At 47.0% G+C, this 24,981-nt stretch overlaps 1 protein-coding gene across 1 annotated transcript in view; it reads left to right on the top strand.

Annotated features, from left to right (window-relative positions):
* The first annotated feature begins 14,495 nt into the window (after positions 1-14,495).
* The window catches only part of EPHA10 (EPH receptor A10), a 45,751-nt gene continuing 35,265 nt past the window's right edge, over positions 14,496-24,981 (top strand). The window contains exons 1-3 of the mRNA XM_055403404.2: positions 14,496-14,601; positions 16,703-16,767; positions 17,462-18,140. Of these exons, the coding sequence (XP_055259379.1) occupies positions 14,496-14,601; positions 16,703-16,767; positions 17,462-18,140 (850 nt within the window). The remainder of the gene's footprint in view (positions 14,602-16,702; positions 16,768-17,461; positions 18,141-24,981) is intronic.

Raw genomic sequence — 24,981 nt, 5'->3', positions numbered from 1 at the left:
TAGAGAAGGGAGAGTTGGGAGAGACCACTATAAACAAAACCTTGTGGCTCAGATGGTAAAGAATCTGCTTGCAATGCGGGAGATCCGGGTTCGATCCCTGGATTGGGAAGATCCCCTGGAGAAGGGAAAGGCTACCCACTCCAGTATTCTAGCCTGGAGAATTCCATGGGCTGTATAGGCCATGGGGTCACAAAGACTTGGACATGACTAAGTAACTTTCAGTTCCACTATAAACAAAAAATCCACTGGAGGAACCTGGGAGTTTGAACTATAGTGGCTTTTCAGTGGCTGAATTGTGCCAGTCTCTTATTGGCTGACTTGTTGCCAGACAAAGAGAAAATCTGTATTTCTGCTAAAATAGGAGGGAAGGGGATAGGGCATACCTTTAAAAGAATGACATAGCTGTCAGTCAGTTCAGTTGCTCAGTTGTGTCCAACTCTTTGTGACCCCATGGACTGCAACATGCCAGGCTTCCCTGTCCATCACCAACTCCCACAGCTTGCTCAAACTCATGTCCATCAAATCGATGATGCCACCCAACCATCTCATCCTCTGTTGTCCTCTTCTTCTTCTGCCTTCAATCTTTCCCAGCATCAGGGTCTTTTCCAATGAGTCAGTTCTTCACTATAAGGTGGCCAAAATATTAGGGCTTCGGCTACAGCATCAATTCTTCCAATGAATATTCAGGGATAATTTCCTTTAGGATGGACTGGTTTGATCTCCTTGCAGTCCAAGGGACTCTCAAGAGTCTTCTCCAACACCACAGTTCAAAAGCATCAGTTCTTCAGCGCTCGGTTTTCTTTATGGTCCAACTCTCACATCCATACATGACTACCGGAAAAACCATACCTTTGACTAGATGGACCTTTGTCAGCAAAGTAATGTCTCTACTTTTTAATATGCTGTCTAGGTTGGTCATAGCTTTTCTTCCAAGGAGCATGTATCTTTTAATTTCATGGCTGCAGTCACGATCTGCAGTGATTTTGGACCCCCCAAAAGTAAAGTCTGTCAGTGTTTCCATTGTTTCCCCATCTATTTGCATGAAGTGATGGGACTGGATGCCATGATCTTAGTGTTTTGAATGTTGAGTTTTAAGCCAGCTTTTTCTCTCTTCACTTTCAGTTTCATCAACAGGCTCTTTAGTCCCTCTTTACTTTCTGCCATTAGGAAATAGCAGTCGGACATTATATAAACTGGTTTGAACCAACTAGGTCTAAGATGGCAGAAGATTTGACTTCCAAATGGAACTTGAGCCTCATTATAATACATTAGCATGAAAATATAATGCATTAGTATGATAAATGATACACCCACCAGCAATGTGACAGTTCAGAGCTAACTATAAAAGCCCCAAAAGTGGGCAATGGCCCTATTACTAGAAATCCCTACCCCTTCCCAGAAATAGTTGGAATAACCCTCCCACTCATTAGCTATGAAATTACCCAGCCCATAAAAACTAACCACCCCATATTTGGGGGCCTCTCACCTTCCAAAATAGCCTATACTCTGTAGAGTGTGTTTCTCTCTAAACAGATCCACTATTTACCTATCACTTTTGTCTCTTGATGAATTCTTCCTGTAATGAGACATCAACAACTTGAGTTTTATTAAGTCCTGAGACCAGGTTTGTGATCTCAATTAAAAGACAGTGGGGGGCTTCCCTGGTGGCTCAGTGGTAAAGAATCCACCTGCCAGTGCAGGAGACATGGGTTCGATCCCTGGTTCAGGAAGACCCTACATGCTGAGGAACATCTAAGCCCGTGCACCACAACGGCTGAGCCGCGTACTGCAGAGGCTGAAGCCTGCATGCCCAGCACCTGTGCTCACAGCGACGCCGCCACAGTGAGAAAGCCTGGGCCACCGCAAAAAGTAGCCCCCAGTCGCCCCAGCTCGAGAAAAGCCCGCGCAGCAGCAAAGACCTAGCACAGCCAAAATTTTTTTAAAATTAAATAAAAACAGTGGCTTCCGGTTGGGTTTAAGTCCTGGCCCATGGTTGCAGCTGCACGGTTTCATTCCTGCTGCAATATAATGAAGTAGCGTCACTTCGTTTTGGAGAAGCAAGGTACCTTCCCTTCCTGTTGGCGTCTGTGCTGATGTAGAATGGTACGCGCAGGCGAGCTCCACCTTTGTGTCTTCTGCCTCCATTTTACTTAGGTTTCCTTTTATTAACTGTTACACCTGTCGATCTCAAGCAGAGACTGAGAAAGGGGCTTGGGAGCAGGGAGGGCTTTGGGAGGAGATTCTCAGGAGCAAGTGTGAGGAACTGAGGAGAACGAGGCAGGAAGGAAAGAAAAGCCAGCCTAACGCTGTATTATGGGGGCTGCTGCTGACACCAAGCAGGACCTGTGGCGCTCCTGGGCACAAACGCCTCTCTGTGCTCTCTGTTTCTTGTTTGGAGGAAACAGGCTTCATTCAGCCTCCACAACCTTCCCTGAGTTCCGGAGGACAGGTTCAAATGGTTGCTAATCAGGGAAGGGAGGGGATCAGAGAAAAGGGAGGAAGAATCAAGAAACAATAGTGCAATTATACTCCAACTGAAAAAAAAAATGATCTGCACATTTAATGCAATAAAAAAAAAAATAATGCAGCCATGGGACAGGATCCTGGTGCCCCCTCAAGGGATATACATAATAATATCTTTGAGCTGTTTTGCGGATACTGATGGAGAAGGCAATGGCAAGTCACTCCAGTACTCTTGCCTAGAAAATCCCATGGATGGAGGAGCCTGCTAGGCTGCAGTCCGTGGGGTCGCTAAGGGTCGGACACGACTGAGCGACTTCACTTTCACTTTTCACTTTCTCACATAGGAGAAGGAAATGGCAACCCATTCCAGTGTTCTTGCCTGGAGAATCCCAGGGACGGGGGAGCCTGGTGGGCTGCCGTCAGTGGGGTCACACAGAGTCGGACACGACTGAAGTGACTTAGCAGCAGCAGCCAAGACATTCTGGAGATGTAATTAAGGTCCCAAATCACTTGATTCTGTGTTAACTAAAAGGGAGATTATTCTTTATTAATTATGAAAAAATCCTTAAAAGAGGGACTGGATGCCCCCTGGATGCCCTCCTGTGGACATTAGGAAGTGAGCAGCTGTGTTGAGAATCTCATATGGTAAAGAAATCCAGGCTTACAGTCTTAGGCTTCCCGGGTGGCTCTGCAGTAAAGAATCCGCCGGCCAATGTAGGAGATGAAGGTTCGATCCCTGGGTCAGGAAGGCCCCCTAGAGAAGGACAGCAACCCACTCCAGTATTCTTGCCTGAGAAATCCCACGGGCAGAGGAGCCTGGAGGGCTATAATCAATAGGTTCACACAGAATCGGGGATGACTGAGAATGCACACACACATGCATAGTTGTTTACAATGGTGTGTTAGTTTCAGGGGTACAGCCAAAGGATTATATATCTAATATATATATATATAGTATTTTCAGAATAATTTCCTTCATAGGTCATCATAAAAGACTGAATATAGGTCCCTATGCTATACAGTTGCTGCTGCTGCTGCTGCTAAGTCACTTTAGTCGTGTCCGACTCTGTGTGACCCCATAGACGGCAGCCCACCAGGCTCCCCCGTCCCTGGGATTCTCCAGGCAAGAACACTGGAGTGGGTTGCCATTTCCTTCTCCAATATGTGAAAGTGAAAAGTGAAAGTGAAGTCACTCAGTAATGTCTGACTCGTAGCGACCCCATGGACTGCAGCCTACCAGGCTCCTCCGTCCAGGGGATTTTCTAGGCAAGAGTACTGGAGTGGCTTGCCATTGCCTTCTCCGATGCTATACAGTAGGCCCTTGTTATCTGTTTCATATATAGTAGTGTATATCTGTAATTCCAAATTTCTAATTCATCCTCCCCCATCTCCTAGGAGTTTTGAATAAGCTAAGGGAAGATGCTATGTGGGAGAAAAGGGAAAGAAGAAGGAAGTGAAGGAGAGAGAGGCTGAAAAAGGGATATTTTAAAGACACTGCGAGATAACTGGGAAAGTAGAAAACATGATTTTTTTAAACATAATTTTCAAATAATGTCATATACAAAGAGAGAATGTATTTTCCTCTAAGGCTTTAAGGAATCTGTGTGATATAGACGGCTCACTAAATATTCCATGGGCTTTCCTACGTTTTCCATTCTCCTTATGTAATAGGTAAGAACCTTCATGTTCTATTACAAGTTAATCACTAAAGGGATGTTGCCTATAAGCTTAAATTATACTTAATAGCCCATCTCTGGGAGCCCTGCCTCTCAGGTAATGAGTGTTAAGCTAAATTACCTTTATTTATTTCACAGGAAACATCCTGACCAGGACCACCTGTGAACGGCTGCAGGAAGGAAGAAAAGAACACATTCACTCTGGAATCTGGCTGGAACCAGGACTAAACTCTCCCTTTTAGAAGCCTGAATTCTAACTCAGGGGAGATGATTCTCTGGGACAGCGGTCTACCATTCTCTCTATCTGTTGGCTTTCCGAATAAAACTGCTATTCTTCACCCCAACAATATTTTGGCCTGTCCTGCAATAGGCAGTAAGAGCTTAGACTCAGCAACCCTTGCAGTTAGAATGGGTCTGTGTGACTGGATCTAGCCAATGATGCGTGAGCAGACGTGACTTTCGATTCTTCTGAGCATTCACTTGTTAAGAGTTTGTGTGTCTCATCCACCACCCTCTTTCCCTGTCACATGTTCCCAGTGGTGCCGGGTCAAGGGGTCAAAGCTTCTGTCAGCCTCTTTCCCTGAGGACTGTGAGTAAACAGAGTCCCTGCCTTACCAGACACATAATGAAAGCTAGAAGTAAATTTCCTAAGTCACTGACGTGTGGAGGTTTGTCTGTTGCAACAGCTGGCAGTTAAATTACGTGGATTCTCAGGCATGTTCACATCCCTGGATGCACTCCGTCTTCCACATTCATTCCTCCGCACAAATTCTTTTTTTTTTTCCAGATTCCCAGGACTCTTAGTTCGCTGCTCTTCATATTGCAGACCTGGAGATGTGATATGCATGGTGTGCTTTTTTTTTTTCATGGTATGTTTTTATATTCTTTGAGGATATTGTGTTAGTCGCATACAAATTCAGAGTTGTTTTCTTCTAGTTTATTGGCATTTTAGTCATTATGCAGTATCTACTGATGCTTCTTGCCTTGAAGTCTAATTTGTTGTATATTAGTTTAGCTTCACTGATTTTCTATAAGCTACTCCTGGTATAGTATGTCTTTTACAACCTTTAACATACCTGTATCCTTATATTTCAGATTTTTTAAAGCAATAAAAAGTTGCTCTGGGGGTCTTCCCTAGTGGTCCCATGGCTAAGACTCTGCACTCCCAATGCAGGGAGACCCGGTTCAACCCCTGGTCAGAAAACTAGATCCTGCATGCTGCAGCTAAAGATCTCATATGCGGCAACTAAGACCCGGAGCAGCCAAATAAATTTAAAAAATAATTAAAACACCAATCTAGCACTTTTGTTCTTTAAATTTATTCCACTTACATTTAAAATATATACTAATACATTTGAGTTTCAAAATATCATAGTACTTGTCTTCTACTTCTTCCACACGTTCAGTGTTCCTTTTTTCCCTCATTTCTTTCAAATCTTTTTTGGATTATTTTTATTATTCCATATTTTCCTACATTCGCTTGTTTCATATACAGGTATAGTTTTTTAAACTATTTTTCCATGATTGCCATGGTGATTACAGCAGGCATCCTTAATTTGTTAAAGTTTAACATAAATTAATTCTTTTATGACTTCTTGAACATGGCAAGAATCTTAAAATACTGTAATGCCATTTATCAATTCCCACGCTGTGTGCCATTTTTGCGCTGCTTTAATTTTCCATATGTTTAAAGCTCTCCCAGACATTTTTGTTTTATACAGTCATTGTTCATTGGTTTTTACCCATAGGGTTACACTTTTATCTTGTTCTCTATTTCTTCCTTCATAGTCATACTTCCTTTTGGGTTTATTTTCATTCTGCTTGAAAGATTCTCTTTAGCATTTCTTTTAGTGTGGGTATGTTGTTGAGCAAATTTTTTTTTTCTGATTTTGATTGTCTGAAAACACATATTTTTCTTTCATTGTTGAATGATATCTTCACTGGGTATGAAAGTTTAGATTAACTGTTATTTTGTTTCCACACTTCAAAGATATCATTTCAGGGACTTCCCTGGAGGTCCAGTGATTAAGACTCCACATTCCCAATGTAGGTGGCACAGGTTTAATTCCTGGTTAGGGAACAAAGATCCTGCATGCTGCTCGGTGTGGCCAAAAAACAAACAAACAAAAATTCCATCATCTTCTGAATTTTATCATTTATATTATAGAGTCAGTTGTTAGTCTTAATGTTGTTCTTTTGGAGGTAATATATCTCCCCCTCTGCCAATTGCTTTTAATGCTTCGTTTTTTGGTTTTCAGCAGTTTTACTGTGAAGTGCTTACAGTTTTCTTTGCATTTATTCTGTGTAGGACTGAGTATATGTTTTTCATCAATCAGAAATTTTTCAATTACTCTCTCTTCAAATATTGCTTCTTTCTCACTCTCTCTCATATCTTTCCAGGACTCTAATTTACTGTATTTAGGCTTTTTCACCATGTTCTACATGTCTGTTACTCTCTTTCATATATTTTTAAAATTTATTTCTCTTTCTGTATACTTCAGTAAGGATGTTATATACTGGTTTATCTTCTAGCCTAGAATGAGCCGTGCCTAATCTGATGTTAGGTCCACTTATTGTATTAACTTCATTGCTGTATGTTTGAGTCTTAGGATTGCAATTGTACTTCTTTGGAGATCACCTAGCACCCTACCACAATCCCAAAGGACATGCTTGCTGTTCTACACATATCTATCCCACTCAGTTACATGAACCAAAACAAAATCCTCATTTTTGTTTAAGCCAGTTTTACTTAGTTTTCCAGTTACATACAACTGAAAACTCTTGAAGTGTTGAGATATTTCTCTTGATGATGTCAAAATGGCTGCAGCAGCAGCAGGTGTCAGATGAAGATATGATTTAGAGAAGAAGTGGGATATTGCTGGTCATCCATCTCTTATTATTAGGAGGGAAAACCTTTTCAAGAACCCCCAATCAGAATATCTGGGTTGTGTCACATATCCATGTCTAAGCTAACCATGACACATGGAATTGGATGGAAATAATTAGTCAATAACAATCTTTACTCTTCCCTGAATTTGATGAGAGGGTTGGTCATCTTCTCTGAGCAAAGAACTGTAGAAGATGGACATCCAAACAAAGCTGGGACTCTCTGAACAATTAAAAACATGAGAGGGGCAAGGTCTTGGGTAGATAATCAATGCTGTTTACCTGACTAACAGATATATTAGTGTGTGTGTGTACAGAAAATACCAGAGGGTCTTCCATGGAGGTCCAGTGGTTAAGAGTCCACCTTCCAATGTGAGGGACTCAGGTTCAATCCCTTGTTGGGGAACCAAGATCCCACATGCTGCAGGGCAACTGAGTCCTCCCTTTGCAATGAGTCCTCCCTCTCACTGCAAACAAAGACCCATTGCAGCCAAAATAAAATAATTTAAAAAAAAGAAAATACCAGGTAGTGTACATATTAATCTGTTCAGTTCAGTTCAGTCACTCAGTCGTGTCCAATCCTCCACGACCCCATGAATCACAGCACGCCAGGTCTCCCTGTCCATCACCAACTCCCGGAGTACACTCAAGCTCATGTCCACAGAGTCGGTAATGCCATCCAGCCATCTCATTCTCTGTCGTCCCCTTCTCCTCCCGCCCCCAACCTTTCCCAGCATCAGAGTCTTTTCCAGTGAGTCAACTCGTCGCATGAGGTGGCCAAAGTATTGCAGTTTCAGTTTTAGCATCAGTCCTTCCAATGAACATCCAGGATTGATCTCCTTTAGAGTGGACTGGTTGGATCTCCTTGCAGTATAAGGGACTCTCAAGAGTCTTCTCCAACACCACATTTCAAAAGCATCCATTCTTCGGCCATCAGCTTTCTTCACAGTCCAACTCTCACATCCATACGTGACCATGGGAAAAACCATAGCCTTGACTAGACAGACCTTTGTTGGCAAAGTAATGTCTCTGTTTTTCAATATATTATCAAGGTTGGTCATAACTTTCCTTCCAGGGAGTAAGCGTTTTTTAATTTCATGGCTGCAATCAGCATCCACAGTGATTTTGGAGCCCCCAAAAATAAAGTCTGACACTGTTTCCACTGTTTTTCCATCTATTTCCCATGAAGTGATGGGACCAGATGCCATGATTTTTGTTTTCTGAATGTTGAGCTTCAAGCCAACCTTTTCACTCTCCTCTTTCACTTTCATCAAGAGGCTTTTTAGTTCCTCTTCACTTTCTGCCATAAGAGTAGTGTCATCTGCATATCTGAGGTTACTGATATTTCTCCCAGCAATCTTGATTCCAGCTTGTGCTTCTTCCAGCCAGCGTTCCTCATGATGTACTCTGCATATAAGTTAAATAAGCAGGGTGACAATATACAACCTTGATGTACTCCTTTTCCTATTTGGAACCAGTCTGTTGTTCCATGTATAGTTCTAACTGTTGCTTCCTGACCTGCATACAGGTTTCTCAAGAGGCAGGTCAGGTAGTCTGGTATTTCCATCGCTTTCAGAATGTTCCACAGTTTATTGTGATCCACACAGTTAAAGGCTTTGGTATAGTCAATGAAGCAGAAATAGATGTTTTTCTGGAACTCTCTTGCTTTCTCCATGATCCAGCGGATGTTGGCAATTTGATCTCTGGTGCCTCTGCCTTTTCTAAAACCTGCTTGAACATCTGGGAGTTCACGGTTCACATATTGCTGAAGCCTGGCTTGGAGAATTTTGAGCATGACTTTACTAGCGTGTGAGATGAGTGCCATTGTGCGGTAGTTTGAGCATTCTTTGGCATTGCCTTTCTTTGGGATTGGAATGAAGACTGACCTTTTCCAGTCCTGTGGCCACTGCTGAGTTTTCCAAATTTGCTGGCATATTGAGTGCAGCACTTTCATAGCATCATCTTTCAAGATTTGAAATAGCTCAACTGGAATTCCATCACCTCCACTAGCTTTGTTCGTAGTGATGCTTTCTAGGGCCCACTTGACTTCACATTCCAAGATGTCTGGCTCTAGGTCAGTGAACACATTATCGTGACTATCTTGGTCGTGAAGATCTTTTTTGTACAGTTCTTCTGTGTATTCTTGCCACCTCTTCTGGATATCTTCTGCTTCTGTTAGGTCCATACCATTTCTGTTCTTTATTGAGCCGATCTTTGCACGAAATGTTCCCTGTTAGCATGGTGTAAATTTTGAAATGGGACTATATGGAAAGGAATGAATGGATATTTTCACTTTTTACTTACAGCATTTTTATTAGTTTATGTTATCTTGGTTATTTAAATTTAAAAGGACTGGAATTCCCTGGTGGTCCAGTGGTTAGGACTAAGTGTTTACTAAGTGTTTGCTAGAGGCCCAGGTTCAATCCCTGGTCTGGGAACTAAGATCCCACAAGTCACGCAGCAAAAGAGAAAATTAAATAATAAACAAATAAATACATGTGAAAGGATTGCTTTGACCTTAAAATGGGCTCTAAGAAATGGAACAAGGATTTAAACAAAAAACAAACAAACAAAAATAAAGAGAGCGAGAGAGAGAAGCATATGTTAATGGATCCCATCCCCAGCTCTGGCCCCTGTAGAGTCACTAGGTGCCAGCAGCAGGATTATTCTTACCGGGGATTTGGAGGCACCAGGTTCTCAGAGCCTGATGCCATCAAATATTTAAACTATCCAACTCCCTTCTCACATACTCTCAAAGCAGCCTTCACATCATAAATTGGCTTCCTCTGCACATTTTCTACAAGAGAAGAATTTGCTGGACATGGCAATGTGAGCATTCTGACCCCCTTGGCAGTTCCATTTTTCCTCGTGTATTAATAAATTTTTTTTTTCCTCAAATAGCGGGCTAAGAGCTGAGCTAGTATTATCAAACTCCCCCAACACACCCCCACCCCCCACCCAATATATGGGCTCTCTCTTAGCACTGTTAAAGTCAAGTTTATGAACTTGGACCATGATGAATTCAGCAAGGTAAATGTCACCTCTGAGGCCACTTGGCAGCGGGCTAGCCAGTCTGCCCTGATGACGCTCCTGACTCTTCAAGCACATTTCCTTCGGACGCCTGTGCTTTCTAGGCCATTCATCCCAGACAACTGTTTCTTCATCTTTCACTCTGTCTTTTCCTCTATGACTCCCTCTCTCTTCCTACCTCACACCTAACATTCCTGTACCCTTTCCTTTTCCCTTTCTTTTTTTTACTTTAATTAACCATGGAGTTGAATCATAAAATATACCAGAAAAATGTGCTGAGCTGGGCCAAGCATGTAAAATGTATTTTGACCTCACAATAACTCTGAAAAGTGTTTTTATCCCTATTTCACAGATGGGAACGTAGAGGCACATAAAAGCTAAGCACTTGTGTTTGATAATTTAAAGTTTTACTGCGTAATTTTCAAAGTCAATAAATTTAGTGCATTATATTCTCTTTGCCTTAGACAATAAAATTTAAACATTATATTTGTCTGGGTGTCCTAGGAAAAATTCACCTTTAGGTATGTTTATTTCTGGTCCCATCACTTCATGGCAAATAGATGGGGAAACAGCAGCTGACTTTATTTTGGGGGGCTCCAAAATCACTGCAGATGCTGATTGCAGCCATGAAATTAAAAGATGCTTACTCCTTGGAAGGAAAGTTATGACCAACCTAGACAACATATTAAAAAGCAGAGACATTACTTTGCCAACAAAGGTCCGTCTAGTCAAGGCTATGGTTTTTCCAGTGGTCATGTATGGATGTGAGAGTTGGACTATAAAGAAAGATGAGCGCCAAAGAACTGATGCTTTTGAAATGCTGCGTTGGAGAAGACTCTTGAGAGTCCTTTGGACTGCAAGGAGATCCAATCAGTCCATCCTGAAGGAGATCAGTCCTGAGTGTTCATTGGAAGGGATTATGTTGAAGCTCTAACTCCAATATTTTGGCCACCTGATGTGAAGAGCTTACTCATTTGAAAAGACCCTGATGCTGGGAGGGATTGGAGGCAGGAGGAGAAGGGGACGACAGAGGATGAGATGGTTGGATGACATCACCAACTCAAAGGACATGAATTTGGGTAGGCTCCGGGAGTTGGTGATAGAGAGGGAGGCCTGGCGTGCTGCAGTTCATGGGGTTGCAAAGAGTCAGACACCACTGAACAACTGAACTGAACTGATTTCTTTCTTAGGCTGGAGAGTGGGAGATGGAACAGAAGAGGAAAGAGACAAACTGGAAATGTTTCTTTGAGCAGTAGGGGCCACCACTGCTTTTTGCACCTTCCCTGTCCTTTTTCTTGAGAGCGGGGGTTGACTCTGATTTCTCTGGAGCAATCTTGGTCTTCTTCATGAAGGAGATGATCTTCTCTGTTCAGCCAGGACAAGTGTACTTTCTGCATCTGTGTAAAAGGAAGAACTAAACATTTCAGCCCCTAGATATGTAACTTTCAACAACTTGGAGATGGAAGTTGCAGGAAAGTTGGATCTGCTCCCTGGAAGACCACTTCTGTACATTTGGTTGTTGAATTAAACTTCTCAGCTCCACCATGTATTCTCTCAGCATCCTGGAGACAGGGAGATAGAAGTAGAGAGAAGCATCTTTGCCATCATTACCTCAGAAGGGGTTTGAGAGGAGTAGCATAGAAAACTGGAGTTTCTGGAAGGGTCCCAGGACCCTCCACTCTTATTCCAGGGAGTAAAGCTGATTGTCTTCTGGAGATTTGAATATTTGGATCTTGGTTATAAGCTGAAAGGGCAGGCAGAGAGACCTGGGCTGAGAATCAGTTCAGCAGCAGAGAAGTCCTACGTCCAGTTGAAAATGGATGGTCTAGACCCTGATAGGTTCAGTACCATGGAAGGAAACAAGACTGCCATCAACCCTTGGTCTCATAATCAAGTACCATGGACAGAACCTCTTGAAGCACCCCCATGGCGCTCAGGCTTGCTGTTCTATGGAGGGATCTAACCTGGTTCCTGGTTGACTGCCTCTAGCACTTAAAGCTCACAATAAACCACAGTTCAGTTTCCATCTGAAGCCCTCCTGAATTTCTTTACTGAGGTGTCTATTCCACAGCCTCTTGGTGAGAGTGGAGTCGCCTTAGAGCGACTCTTATTAAGATCCGGCTGATTTGCATATATCTGCATACACAGGGGGCTTCTCCGTTCTGCTTTTATTATAGATGAATTGTTCAGATGCAGAAAGACAAGGTTTATTTCACTTCTTCTTTTCCTCTTCTTTCCCTTATTCCTAGGGTCTTGATCTGGTAATTTCCCCGAGAAGCCTGCAGGGGTGTGTGATAGGAGAGGTGGGAAACAGACTCCGGACAACCAGGGATTTGTTGGGTCATTCTATGTGGTTTTCCTCGGATAATTTCCTCCATCTGCTTGACTTCTGAATGTTCCTTGTGAGGATCACAGGGAGGCTGCATTTTGTTTTAGCACACGGGGTCAGAACCTCTGGGTTGAAGTCCCTGGAGTTCAGGGAAGAAGCCGTGGCTGGAGCCTTAGAGACTGCAAAAAGGATGGGACCCCGTTTTGAAGAGAGGGATGAGGAGTGGTTGCGTGAGGACTCATTTTGAAATGAAAGGAGTCCTGGGTCTCTAAGCAGCTTCTAAAAATACCATCTCCCAGCGCTGGGGAAAGGGGGAGGGGAAAATCGAGCGTGTGGAGAATAAAGATGGGAAGGAGGTGGAGGGTGTAAGAGCCCTTCTTCAGGTAGATCTGATTTCAGAGCCTCCGCCTGTATCCAGGGGCCGGCAGGATGCCACACCTCCGTATGCTTCCTCAGCGAGCTTCGGTCTTCTGCGGTCTCCGAGCTTCAGCCTCTCCTGATGACCTTTCTTTGTACGGGCAAAGGAACTCAATTCCTCCCAGCCTCTCTTCCTACTGTTGTTGTCTAGCAAGTATGTCTGTGAGTAAACTTGTACACATACCACACACATACACACACGAGGTGACACATGAAAGTGGTTTGTAAATGACCAATGCTCTATGATGCCAGAAATTTTCATTCTGTTTGGTGCTCATAGAGGTATGGACTGTGCCTCTGCACAGAATCACAGGGTGATTCACTCAGGTATTCTCAGCACAGAACATGACACCCAGTGAATGTTGGCTGAAGTGTGTACATATATACAAAATGCACAGACATCCAGGCCATGCAGGACTCGCATTCATTCTCAAACCTCTGGCTAATATAGCCTCCAAAGGAGAGGGGTTAGGTCCCCCAAGAAAAGAGCTCTGAAAAACCACAGGGTGGGTGGAGCTTCCTCTGCTCACGTTCAGTCCAGACGGTGGCGCTCAGTAGCCGCCTCCCTCATCCTGGAGGGCTCCAGCCCTTCCCACCATCAACGTCTTAAACGCTCAGCCAGTACATAAATGACCTTCACAAGACAGAGGTCGTGCTCCACGTTTCCTTTCGACTCCTTCAGCGCTGGGTGAACTCTGCGAGGATTACTCTTCCTCTCTCGCTGATGCCTGGGAGTCTGGCCGCTGCTTTCCTCACGAGTCCCTGGGGTGGGCGGAGAGCGTTTATAAAGGGGGAAACTCCATGCTCTGAGCAGACTGGGGAAAGGGGTGGTCGCGGAGAGAGCTGCCTGTATCCTGGTTGCAGAAGCAAGAACCTGGGGGAACCAATCGTTCATGCAAAATCTATCAACCGCCCATCCTGGCGTCCACATGGTCCCCCAGCCTCGGAAGAGCTGCTGGTAGGGTGGCATTGTGTCTTCCACTTTACTCTCCTTTCTCGTGTAGCTCTCGGGGTCGTGCTTGGCCTCTTCCTCCCCGGTGTGTGTGTGTGTGAGAGAGAGAGAGAGAGGGAGAAAAAGAGAGAGAGAGATGAAGGCGGGGAGAAAGGGGGCGGGGTGGAGCCACGAGATACCAAAAGCTGCAGATACAGGAAGAAGAAAAGGGCTGGGAGATACAGGAGCTTCCCAGAGCTTGGGGTCGGGACACCAGTCTTTAAAACCTCCTGTAAGTCCTGGGTACTAGGGGGCTTCCAGGTTAGCTCAGAGGCTGTAAGTGTCGCTGCCTCCCCGCGGTTTGCTCCTCCTTAAGCCACGCCCACATTGCCTATTTCTCAGGAATGAGAGGCTAAGGTTCAGCGCTCTGGGCCACCTACCCCAGGTCATCCCTCTCCTCATGAACCGAACCGGGTCTCAGCGCTGCCCCACCCCCCGTGGTTTGGAGACTGGCGGGACCCCTTCCTTCTCCCCCTGCAATTTGCTGTTCCGCCCCTGGCCTATGAAACTCCACCTCTCCACCTTCTGCTGGCGGGGATTGGTGGATTTCCCGCGGTGGTGCATAGGGATTGGTGCCCATGGATGATGGGCACCGGCGAGATCCCGCCCCCCAGCCAGCGCTAGGGTCTGGGGGCACTGCTCAGCGGTGCTGGGGCTGGCGCGGCTTGAGCCGCCGCCGCACTGACAGCTCGGTCTGCGGACCATGGAGACCGGCGCCGGCCCATATCCGCTGCGCCTGTTCATCTGCCTGATGCCGCTGTGTCTCGCCTTGGTTTTGGGACCGGGGAGGCCCGGGACCGCCGAGGAAGGTGAGGAGACTGGTGGCTGTTCTGGAGGCTTGGATGCCAAAAGATAGGAAGCTGAAGAACTGGGGTGCTTGGGGAAGGAGTCGCACGAAGAGACTGGAGTCTGTATTGGGGTTTGAAGCAAGCGGACAGCAAGAAGCAAAGAACTGAAGAGAGAGGAAAAGGTGGATAAGCAACGGAAAAGAGAGGAGCACTGAGTAGCTCGGGGGCTGGAGACCTGGGAGGCTGGGGAAGAGAGAGACCAGGAACCGTGGTAGCCAGAGGCGACGGTTCAGGGGCCGGTGAGACGGACAGGCTGAGCATTTGGAGGTGGGAGGTGTGGGGGCAGGGAGATGTGGAGGTTAAATCGGAGTATAAGGAGACGGGATGGAGCCGGAACAGGGGACCACTGCGTGGCGAACAGAAGGTAGAGCGCTGGTGGGGCGACGGGGGCGGGAGGTCTGGTGGCGAGTGTGGCGGAGAGGGCGTGGGGTGGGGGATTGGGGGAAGAGTCTGGGAGCTGCCCGACGTGCTGACCAGGGAGCTGTCCGCAGTGCTGAATTTGAGTATAGACTAGCTCGATCTGCGTTGCCGGGTTCAGGGGTGCTCGCTGTACCAGGGACCGCGTCTTGTTTCTGACCCTGAATTTAGGGGAGCTGTACACTCAGTTAAATCCAGAGGCGTAATATCCAGGTGCAGGAGCTGGAGGAGCTGGAATCTGAGGCGTTGGCCTCGGGGTTGTTCTGGGCGCTAGATCTCTGATGCTTTCCAATATGCAATTCCGATGTGCTGTCGGTTACACAGAAATCGGGAAGCTGTCAGTGGTCCTGCCCATTGTCGCTGACACCTCTGGGGCCAACCCCCTTAAAGGGCTCACCTTGGAGCCCCACCCCCTTGCTTAAGCTCCAGATGAGTAATCTTCAAAGATTTGGGGATGGCCTGGGCTTCTGGCTCTGAGCTGCTGCTGTGCTGTTCTAACCAGTGTTTCTCTGGGACCGATACTGACAGCAGAATTCAGACTGCAGGGCAGACGCCTCGTAGGGGAAGAAAGTGACCGCATGCATCTCTGGTTTAGAAGGGGTCATGGCTTTATATATTAAAGGAATCCTGATAATCTTTCAAAAGCAGTGGAGATGACAGCCCCTGGGAAAGGGACTGGCTGAGGAGATAAAGATTTTTACTTCTTTCGTTACTGGCAGTGTCTCTACTTTGTTTTCCCCAGAGGCCCTGGGAGTCAAACTAAAAAGTTCAACTCTCCCCTATCCCTGGTGACCCAAGACCTCAAAAGAACCCATGAGTATGAGTGAATTCAGGAATGTGTACAAGAATTCTCAGATATGATCACTTTCTCCCTCTTCTTGACACTCACTTATAATTTGGGGGATCTGGGAAGGTGAGAAGTCACTGATCCCCCCATTTTAGAGCCAGTCTTAGAGCACGTCATGGATTCCACACCAGGCTGAATAATGACTCTCCAAATATTTCCATACCCGAATCCCCAGAACCTGTGAATATTCTCACAAATGGCAATAGACTTCGCAGGTGTGGCTAAGGATCTTGAGATGGAGAGATTACACTGGATTATATGGGTGACCCGATTACAATCACGATGGTCCTTATAAGAGAGACACAGAAGTCAGAGTTAGAGAAGGAAAAAGAGGCTAGAATGATGTGTTTTGAAGACGGAGGGGACCACAAACCAAGGAATCCAGGTGGCCACTAGAAGCTGAAGGAGGCAAGGAAATGCATTCTCCCCTTTGAGCCTCCAGAAGGGATCAGTCTTTCCAACACCCTGACTTTAGACCAATGAAACTGATTTTCAACTTCTGACCTCCAGAACTGTAATAGAATAAAGTTTTGTTGTTTTAAGCCACTAAATTTGTGATAGTTTGTTACAGCAGTCACAGAAAAGTAATACAGGCTCCCTCCCTAATCACTGTGGCTACCTTTCTTTAGACTAGATCTACTCATGCCTTCTCATGGGGACATATGAAGTGGGAAAAACTTGTCTGTATCCTTCACCACATTCTCTGTTTCCTCAGTCAGCAAATTTAAGTGAACTCACCAAAGGTTCTCACCCCCCACCCCCAAACTTTCTGATATTTCTGTTCTTCCCTCCTTCTAGTCATCCTTTTGGATTCCAAAGCTTCCCAAGCTGAGCTGGGCTGGACTGCACTGCCAAGTAATGGGGTAAGTGTAAATCTTTCCCTCTCTGTCCCAAGGAGCCCCTGGTGGCCCAGGATTCAGCCCCTTTATCTCCCCATGGCTACATCAGATCAAAATGCTCCTGAGAGCATGTAGTCTCCAGCAGTCCTGGCTTCAAGCCAGAGTGGCCTATTAGAAAATGTTGACTCTTCAGTCAGACCGCAAAAAAAAAAAGTGATAAGAGAACTGGGTGTGTCTAGGAACAGACACAGCATCTGGATGGAGCCAATGCTGAATGGTGCCTTGCACCTATTAGGTCCACTAAGCAATTTGTTGACTGATGGATTGACTAGGACAAGTAAGACTTGGAATCCTAAAGGAGGCTTGGAAACTTGGGTAATGGAGGGAGATGTGATGGTGTGACAGCAGCTTGGTGTTGTGGAAAGAGCACGGGGTGGAGAGCCAGGAGACTCCCTTCCTACTTCTGCTATAACAGGACGTATCTATCCACTCAAGTCACCCCTCTCTGGAGCCTGTTTCCCTATCAACTGGACCTCAGTTGTCTCCAAGTTTTCTCCCAGCTCTGCGTCTTATAATTTCAGGGGTGTGTATGGGGAAGGAGGGCAGAAGAGAATGCAAAATGATGGGGAGGGGGAGCTTCAGCCCCAGTCAACGCCAGGGCTCACCTCTTGGGGGCGCCTTGGCTCTGAGCTGCCCATATACTTGTTCTCTTCCTCAGTGGGAGGAGATCAGTGGCGTGGACGAGCACGACCGTCCCATCCGCACATACCAGGTGTGCAACGTGCTGGAGCCCAACCAGGACAACTGGCTGCAGACTGGCTGGATCAGCCGTGGCCGCGGGCAGCGCATCTTCGTGGAGCTGCAGTTCACACTGCGTGACTGCAGCAGCATCCCTGGAGCCGCGGGCACCTGCAAGGAGACTTTCAATGTCTACTACCTGGAAACCGAGGCTGATTTGGGCCGCGGGCGTACCCGCCCAGGTGGCAGCCGGCCCCGCAAGATTGACACAATCGCGGCAGACGAGAGCTTCACTCAGGGCGACCTGGGTGAGCGCAAGATGAAGCTGAACACAGAGGTGCGCGAGATCGGTCCGCTCAGCCGGCGGGGTTTCCACCTGGCCTTCCAGGACGTGGGCGCATGCGTGGCTCTAGTATCTGTGCGAGTCTACTACAAGCAGTGCCGCGCCACGGTGCGGGGCCTGGCGGCGTTCCCAGCCACCGCAGCTGAGAGCGCCTTCTCCACGTTGGTGGAGGTGACCGGAACGTGCGTGGCACACTCAGAAGGGGAGCCCGGCAGCCCCCCGCGCATGCACTGCGGCGCCGATGGCGAGTGGCTGGTGCCCGTGGGCCGGTGCAGCTGCAGCGCGGGATTCCAAGAACGTGGTGACATCTGTGAAGGTATCCAGCGCCCTGGGGGGTGTGGTGTGGGAGTGCAGCCCACAGGTGGCAGTTGGGAGAGAGTATGTCCTAGATGAAAGAGTCAGGAGGGGGAGTGGGGAGGTCATGGGGTATGGAGCTGGGAATCCTGACTTTTTGTGGTGCTTCCAGTGGGTGCAGCTAGGACCAGTGAGTGAAGTTACTGAGAGATGGATTTGACTCCATACAAGGGGGCATCAGGGACCTGTATTTCAGGCACCATGATAAACACCTCACACAGGCCTTCTCATTTATTCACAGCAATAAAAACATCTTTATCCCTGTTTTGCAGATAAGGAAACAGAGGCTCAGAGAGATTAACACCTCGCTTGCAGTTAAGAAACAGGGAACTGAGTTTTAAATCCAGATTTGCCCAACTGTCAGATTCTTTCTGCTACACCATGCTGCCTCCCCAGTGCTTAGGAAAGAATTCTACAATAGCCCAGCTCTGTTAGCTAGAGGCTGCTGGGATTGGTTACATTAGAGGGAGGGAGCTCCCTGTCACCAACAATATACAAGTCAGAGGCTGGCAGGAGGTTCTTGAGCTGGAGAGAGAGATTTGGAAGTTTCACTAGGTCACTCCTAAGATTCCACCCAACTCTCTAAACTAGAGTCACTGTGCCCCCAGGGGAGATCCTTCATGTTAGGGGTTCTGTTAGACTCTCTGGTCTGTGGGGGCACCAGGAACAGGTCTCTCCTTCTCTATCTATAGCTCTGAGGACTGGGGGTAAGAATGGGGTGTGGACCATGTACACTTAATGAAGAAAGACCAAGTGATGCTTTTTCTAAGCCAGGTCCTTCTCTGGGTGCCAGGGCAACAGAAATGGATCAGGCATAATCTCAACTCTTGAGAAATTCATAATCTAGGTGGAAAGATGTAAACATTTAAAAGTCACAGCAGGATGATGTATGAGCTAATAGAGAGATTGATGCAGTGGTGGGAAGACAGTGGGAGAAGTGACAAAACTCGCTCTCGTTCCCTTGTTCATTCATCCATTCAACATGAGTTGAGAACACCTCACCTGCATTTATTGAGGGTGTATGATATGTTTATAAATGAATGTCACCATCTTTTCCCTGGGGCTCTTGTGGTTCAGTAACAGACTTGGAGATAAAAACTTTTCTGGGCTCTTCAGGTAAGGTTGGGATCCACTTCTGGGCTCTCCAAACCTGTATTTCTACGTGGTCTGTTTACCCCATGGTCTGCAGTGACCTCTAGTGTTTTATCACTCGACTAGGAACTTCTTGAGCTCAGACAATGGGTTGTATTATCTTAGCAGCTCCAGTGTCCATAATGGGACATATGGTAGGTGCTCAATGGAAATGAACTGGGTGAGTGAGCAGTTAGCATAAAGGGTGATACATATCAATAGAAATCTGAGGAAGCCTGGAGACAGGAGAACCCAATTCTAAGTGTAGAGAGAGCTGTTGATAAGGCCTTTCTTCCAGGCAGCCAAGAGAATTCTGAGGTAAGAGATTGTGTCTGTAGAAGCATGGAGGCGGGAGAGAACATGGCCTGCTTGGGGCTCAGCAAGTCAGCATGGGTACAGAGGAGGGCATTTGGGGATGTGAGGGTGACGGGACTGGAGAAGAGGAGTGGCAGACCATGAAGGGCCTTGAGTGGGGATGAAGAAGGGATAAAGAGCTTCGACTTTATGCTTTAGACCATTAGGGAGAGTTTGAAGCAGAGATCTGACAAATTCAGATTTGTATTTTCAAAAGATCACTCGAGCTGCAATTACAAAGAAAAAGCTGGAGAAGGAAGGATTAGAGGCCAGAAGTTGAGGAAGGAAGATGATGTAATAGTCCAGGAGAAGGAGCACGAGTTCTGAACCAAGGCAGTAGCAGAGCTCACTGAGTGACAAGGATGGATGTAATAACAAGACAACCTCCACAGCACTTGGTTACCATTGATTTCAAAGGAGAAAGGAGTCCTTTTTGACTGATCTGCATCCAGAGGATGGAATGGATAGATGGTAATTCACTGGAGTAGAGAACACAGGGCATGAATGCACATAAAGAATTGACAGTGTCCATGGTGCACTCAAATAGAGGAGGTTAGAAAGCGGGTCTGGCGCTCAGAACTGAGAGACAGACACTACCTGAAGCTATAGGTTTGGTTGGGACAGACCAGGGAGAATGTGTGGGGTAAGAAGCAAGGCGGCCAATGATGAAGTCTCACAGAACAGCAATATACAAAGGGGAGCTATAAAGAAGACTGCAAGGCAGTGATCAGAGGCTGATTTCATGGTAGCCAAGGATGATGGAGGGCTTCCTGGGTGGCTCAGTGGTAAAGAATCTGCCTGCCAAGCAGGAAACCTGGGTTTGTTCCCTGGGTCAGGCTGACCCCCTGGAGGAGGAAATGCCAATCCACTCCAGTATTCTTGCCTGGAAAATCCCATGGACAGAGGAGCCTGGCGGGCTGCAGTCCATGGGGTCAAAAAAGAGTTGGACATGACTTAGCAGCTAAACAGCAACAAGAGTGATGGAGGTTCCAGGAGGGGATGGCCTGCGGTGTTGGTGAGCCATCAGGTAATGCGAGGATTGGTCGATGTCTGCCTAGTGGCCCTGGCGAGAGCAGTTTCAGCTGAGTGATGGAGGTCTTACCAGCTGCATCAGGTAAGAGGATGAAGGAAATTGAAGAGCTAAAGGCAGGGAATGTAAATACTCTCTGGAGGCTGGGTTTGAAAGGGGAGAAGAGGGTATGATGTCTTGAGGAGGACATTGGGTGGAGAGAGGATTTTTTTTTTTTACTGTAGATGAGAGGAAGCCTTGTTTACACAGGAGGTGAGGAGCCAAAGGGGTACCAAGGTGGGGGAGGCAGTCGGCCTCTGGGGAAGAAGTATTTTATTACTGATGTGGATCGGAATTGCTGATGCATGCTGCTGACAAAAAGCAGGCCACATTTTAGTCAGTTTTATTGTTTTTAAATACAGTGCCCTGCTGCCCATACCTTAAATGGACTGCTTTTACGGCTCCACTCCCTGTACTGTTACTGGAAAGAGCTGATAGAGAAGAGAATTACCAACCGACGGCCTCTCTTCTCTCTGTGGGTTAGGAGGGGGCACCTGTACCAGTGGACAGAGGAATCTTGCTCTGCTTTACTCACCGCTGCAGCTCCAGAGCCTAGAACAGCATCTGGCTCATAGCCAATGCTAAAAAATTGTTGAACGGATGGATCAGGGACTGAAGGAGGGAATTTAGATATACATTCTAGGCAATCACACACACACACACACACAGACTCAGGAACCCAATCCAACTTCTGACTTTGGCTGAGACCAGACAAAGGCCATTTGTAATGACATCAGCTCTGCCTTAGGGAGTAAGGACGTGGGGAGGGTGCCAGGTAAAGCTTCACAAGGGAGGTATTGTTTTGAACTAGGATTTGGAGAAACAGGCGTTTGCCAAGAGAGAAGTTGCATAAGACACTATGGGACAAGATGCAGAGGTGGAAAAGGAAAAAATGTTCAGTGTGGCATGGGTGGGGTTGGCATTGGGGAGCTGTTGGAGGGTTTCAAAAAGGGAAATGAAATGATCAGGTTTGTATTTAAAAGGGGAAGGCCTTGTGTTTTCTGTAGCTATTACAGAACCCTCTCTGAAGACAGACAGACACAGAGGCATCTCTCTTTAATGACCATGACTCTTGTTGCCCCTCTCCCAGCCACCAGAGGAATTATTGAAAGATGTGGGGTTTCCCTTGGGGGAAAAAGTCGGAGTGTATGACTTGTGTCTTCAAATCTCTGTAGGACTGCCCTGGAGCAGAGGGACCCAAGCAGACATGCTGAGGCTCCACAGGGTATATTAAGTCACTGCAATAGAAAGGCATGAGGCTGGTTACATACAGGGAAGCTGATTTGGGCTCAGCATGAAGGCATGCGTGCTCAGTCGCCAAGTTGCTAAGTTATGTCCAATTCTTTGTGACACCAAGGACTGTAGCCTGCCAAGCTTCTCTGCCCATGGAATTTTCCAGGCAAAAATACTGGAGCAGATTGCCATTTCCTTCTCCTGACCCAAGGATCGAACCTGTGTCTTCTGCATTGCAGGTGGATCCTTTACTACTGAACCACTTGGGAAGCCCCACCATCTGCTTAGTGAATGCCCATGTGAGACAGGTGGCAACCTAACAGCTGTGACTTGCTATTCCCACTCCCCCACAGTGCCCCCTACAGGGGGCAGAGGCTTGAACTCATATCCCAGCTCCGCCTGGTACTGAGGGGCGGTGAGAACTTACTCAATCTCTCTGGACCCCCACTTTCTTCTCAGAGCTGGGGGAAAGTACCCTAGGGGGCTGCTGTGAAATTTAAATGGAAGCACTTTCAAACTGCCAGCATTGTTCAGCAGAGGCCGCCTCAGAAGGATGTGTGGTCCCATTACCAAGTATCTGAGCAAAGACTGTGGCTCCTCCTGGGAAAGCTGCTGGAAGATGGGCCAGAGGGTGTTCAACTAGAGGACCCCTGAAATTCTGACTCTGACTGTGAGGAAGAGAGGGAGGGGGCCGGTACTCAGGAGTCCCTTCCTGAGTCTGCCCCTCCATACAACATCTTCTAAACAAAGCCTCTCAAAGTAGACATAAGCAATGATGTCTCCGATTGGACCACCCATCTCTGGGACCCCAGACAAACATACACATGGAGAAAGGAGCCTCCCACATTCTTTCCCTCCTGCTGTGCGATCCTGCAAACACGTCCCTCCCTTACTTCCCGATGGAAGGGGGCAGGCCATGCTTAGTGTCCGCATTTGTCTGGTTTCTTGAGGCCACAGAGGCATAGGAAGTAGCAAGGCTAACACTGGAACCCAGGCCTCCAGAGTCCCGGCCTGACTGCTTTTGCACAAACCAGATGTTAGCGAGCCCCGTGTTTTGTTCCGAGGGCAGGGACTTCCAAAGGCTCTTGAGCTTTGGAGGCCCTGCCCAAAGCTGCCCAAAGCCCAGGGCTCTAGGCAAGAGGGACCCATCACCAAACCTAAGCCTCCAGATGAGAACCCTCAGCCCCCTACCCTCTTCTCCCAGAGAGCTGGAAGTTCTTCCCAAGGGCTAGTCTGCATCCTTTCTGTTGTATTATGTCTTTTGGGGGTTGGAGAGCTGCCAGTCTTCCACAAAAAGCTAAACCAGAGGAGAGGGATAAAGAAATCCTGGCAGGGACAGGGAACCAGGTGAGGACCACCCAAGCTCTGAGAGGAGGGCCAGGAGCCATTGCCTGCCTACCTGGCTCAGCTGGTGAGAAATTTTTTAGAGTGGGTGTTTAGCTGTTTCCACTTTAGGCCTGTGCTGGAGGAAGAGTAACTACTACCATTAGTGTGCCAATGTTGTCTGTACTGGCCTCAGCAGTTTGCATCTCTTATCTCAATCTTCCAACCACCTTTTTGAGGCAGGTATTCCCTGCAAGGCTCAGAGAAGTGGACCAACTTGCCCAAGGCCACATGGCAAATAAGTCATGCAACTCAGCTGCAAACCCAGGTTCAGTTCAGTTCAGTTCAGTTGCTCAGTCATGTCTGACTCTTTGCGACCCCATGAATCACAGCACGCCAGGCCTCCCTGTTCGTCACCAACTCCCAGAGTTCACTCAAACTCACCTCCATTGAGTCGGTGATGCCATCCAGCCATCTCATTCTCTGTTGTCCCCTTCTCCTCCCGCCCCCAATCCCTCCCAGCATCAGAGTCTTTTCCAGTGAGTCAACTTGTCGCATGAGGTGGCCAAAGTATTGGAGTTTCAGCTTCAGCATCAGTCCTTCCAATGAACACCCAGGACTGATCTCCTTTAGAATGGACTGGTTGGATCTCCTTGCAGTCCAAGGGACTCTCAGAGTCTTCTCCAGCACCACAGTTCAAAAGCATCAATTCTTCGGCGATCAGCCTTCTTCACAGTTTAAATATAAAAGCCTGTGCTTTTAACCCCCAACTTCTAGAGGAGGTGAGGGAAGTGAGAGAAGCAAAGTAACTGAGGAGGTGTCAGAACCAACGAACTTGCATGGTCCCTCTTCTCCCTCCACTTAAGAGTGGCTGGCTCCACTCCTAAATGGGGACCAAGTGCGTCAGTAGAGAATTTATGATGCATTGATGCTTTTGAACTGTGGTGCTGGAGAAGACTCTTGAGAGTCCCTTGGACTGCAAGGAGATCCAACCAGTCCATTCTAAAGGAGATCAGTCCTGGGTGTTCATTGGAAGGACTGATGCTGAAGCTGAAACTCCAATACTTTGGCCACCTCATGCGACAAGTTGACTCACTGGAAAAGAGTCTGATGCTGGGAGGGATTGGGGGTGGGAGGAGACGGGGACGACAGAGAATGAGATGGCTGGATGGCATCACCGACTCGATGGACATGAGTTTGAGTGAGCTCTGGGAGTTGGTGATGGACAGGGAGGCCTGGCGTGCTGTGATTCATGGGGTCGCAAAGAGTCGGACACGACTGAGTGACTGAAATGAACTGAACTGAACTGAACTGAACCCTCAAACAGTGGATGTGGGAGGATGAGCTCTGACAAGTGTATATGTGTTTGTGTGTGACAGTGTTTCTAACTGGGAGTGTGTGGGTGGCTGTCCTTTAGTAACTGGGAAACAACCCTCAGAGACCCCTCCCTTCTGTCCTCACATCAAAACTGAAAAGCCTGGCTCCTTTTCTTCTAGTGGGCATTAGGGCAGTGTGGTGTGGGCTCTGAACCAGTTGGCTGCGGTTGGAATCCCTTCATTTACTAGCTGTGGGACATCTGGCAAGTTACTTAACCTCTCTGAGCCTTAGTTCCCTCATTTTTAAAATGAAGATAAAGTGCAGATCTCACAGGTTGTTATGAGCATTCAGTTAATTACTAAAAGCAGCAACGCAG

This window comes from Moschus berezovskii, chromosome 4 (assembly GCF_049115385.1).
Source record: "Moschus berezovskii isolate FMDL1 chromosome 4, NW_MosBer_1.0, whole genome shotgun sequence".
NCBI classification, from domain to species: domain Eukaryota; kingdom Metazoa; phylum Chordata; class Mammalia; order Artiodactyla; family Moschidae; genus Moschus; species Moschus berezovskii.
The sequence above is the reverse complement of the archived record's forward strand: the minus strand, read 5'-3'. Positions and strand labels throughout refer to the sequence as shown.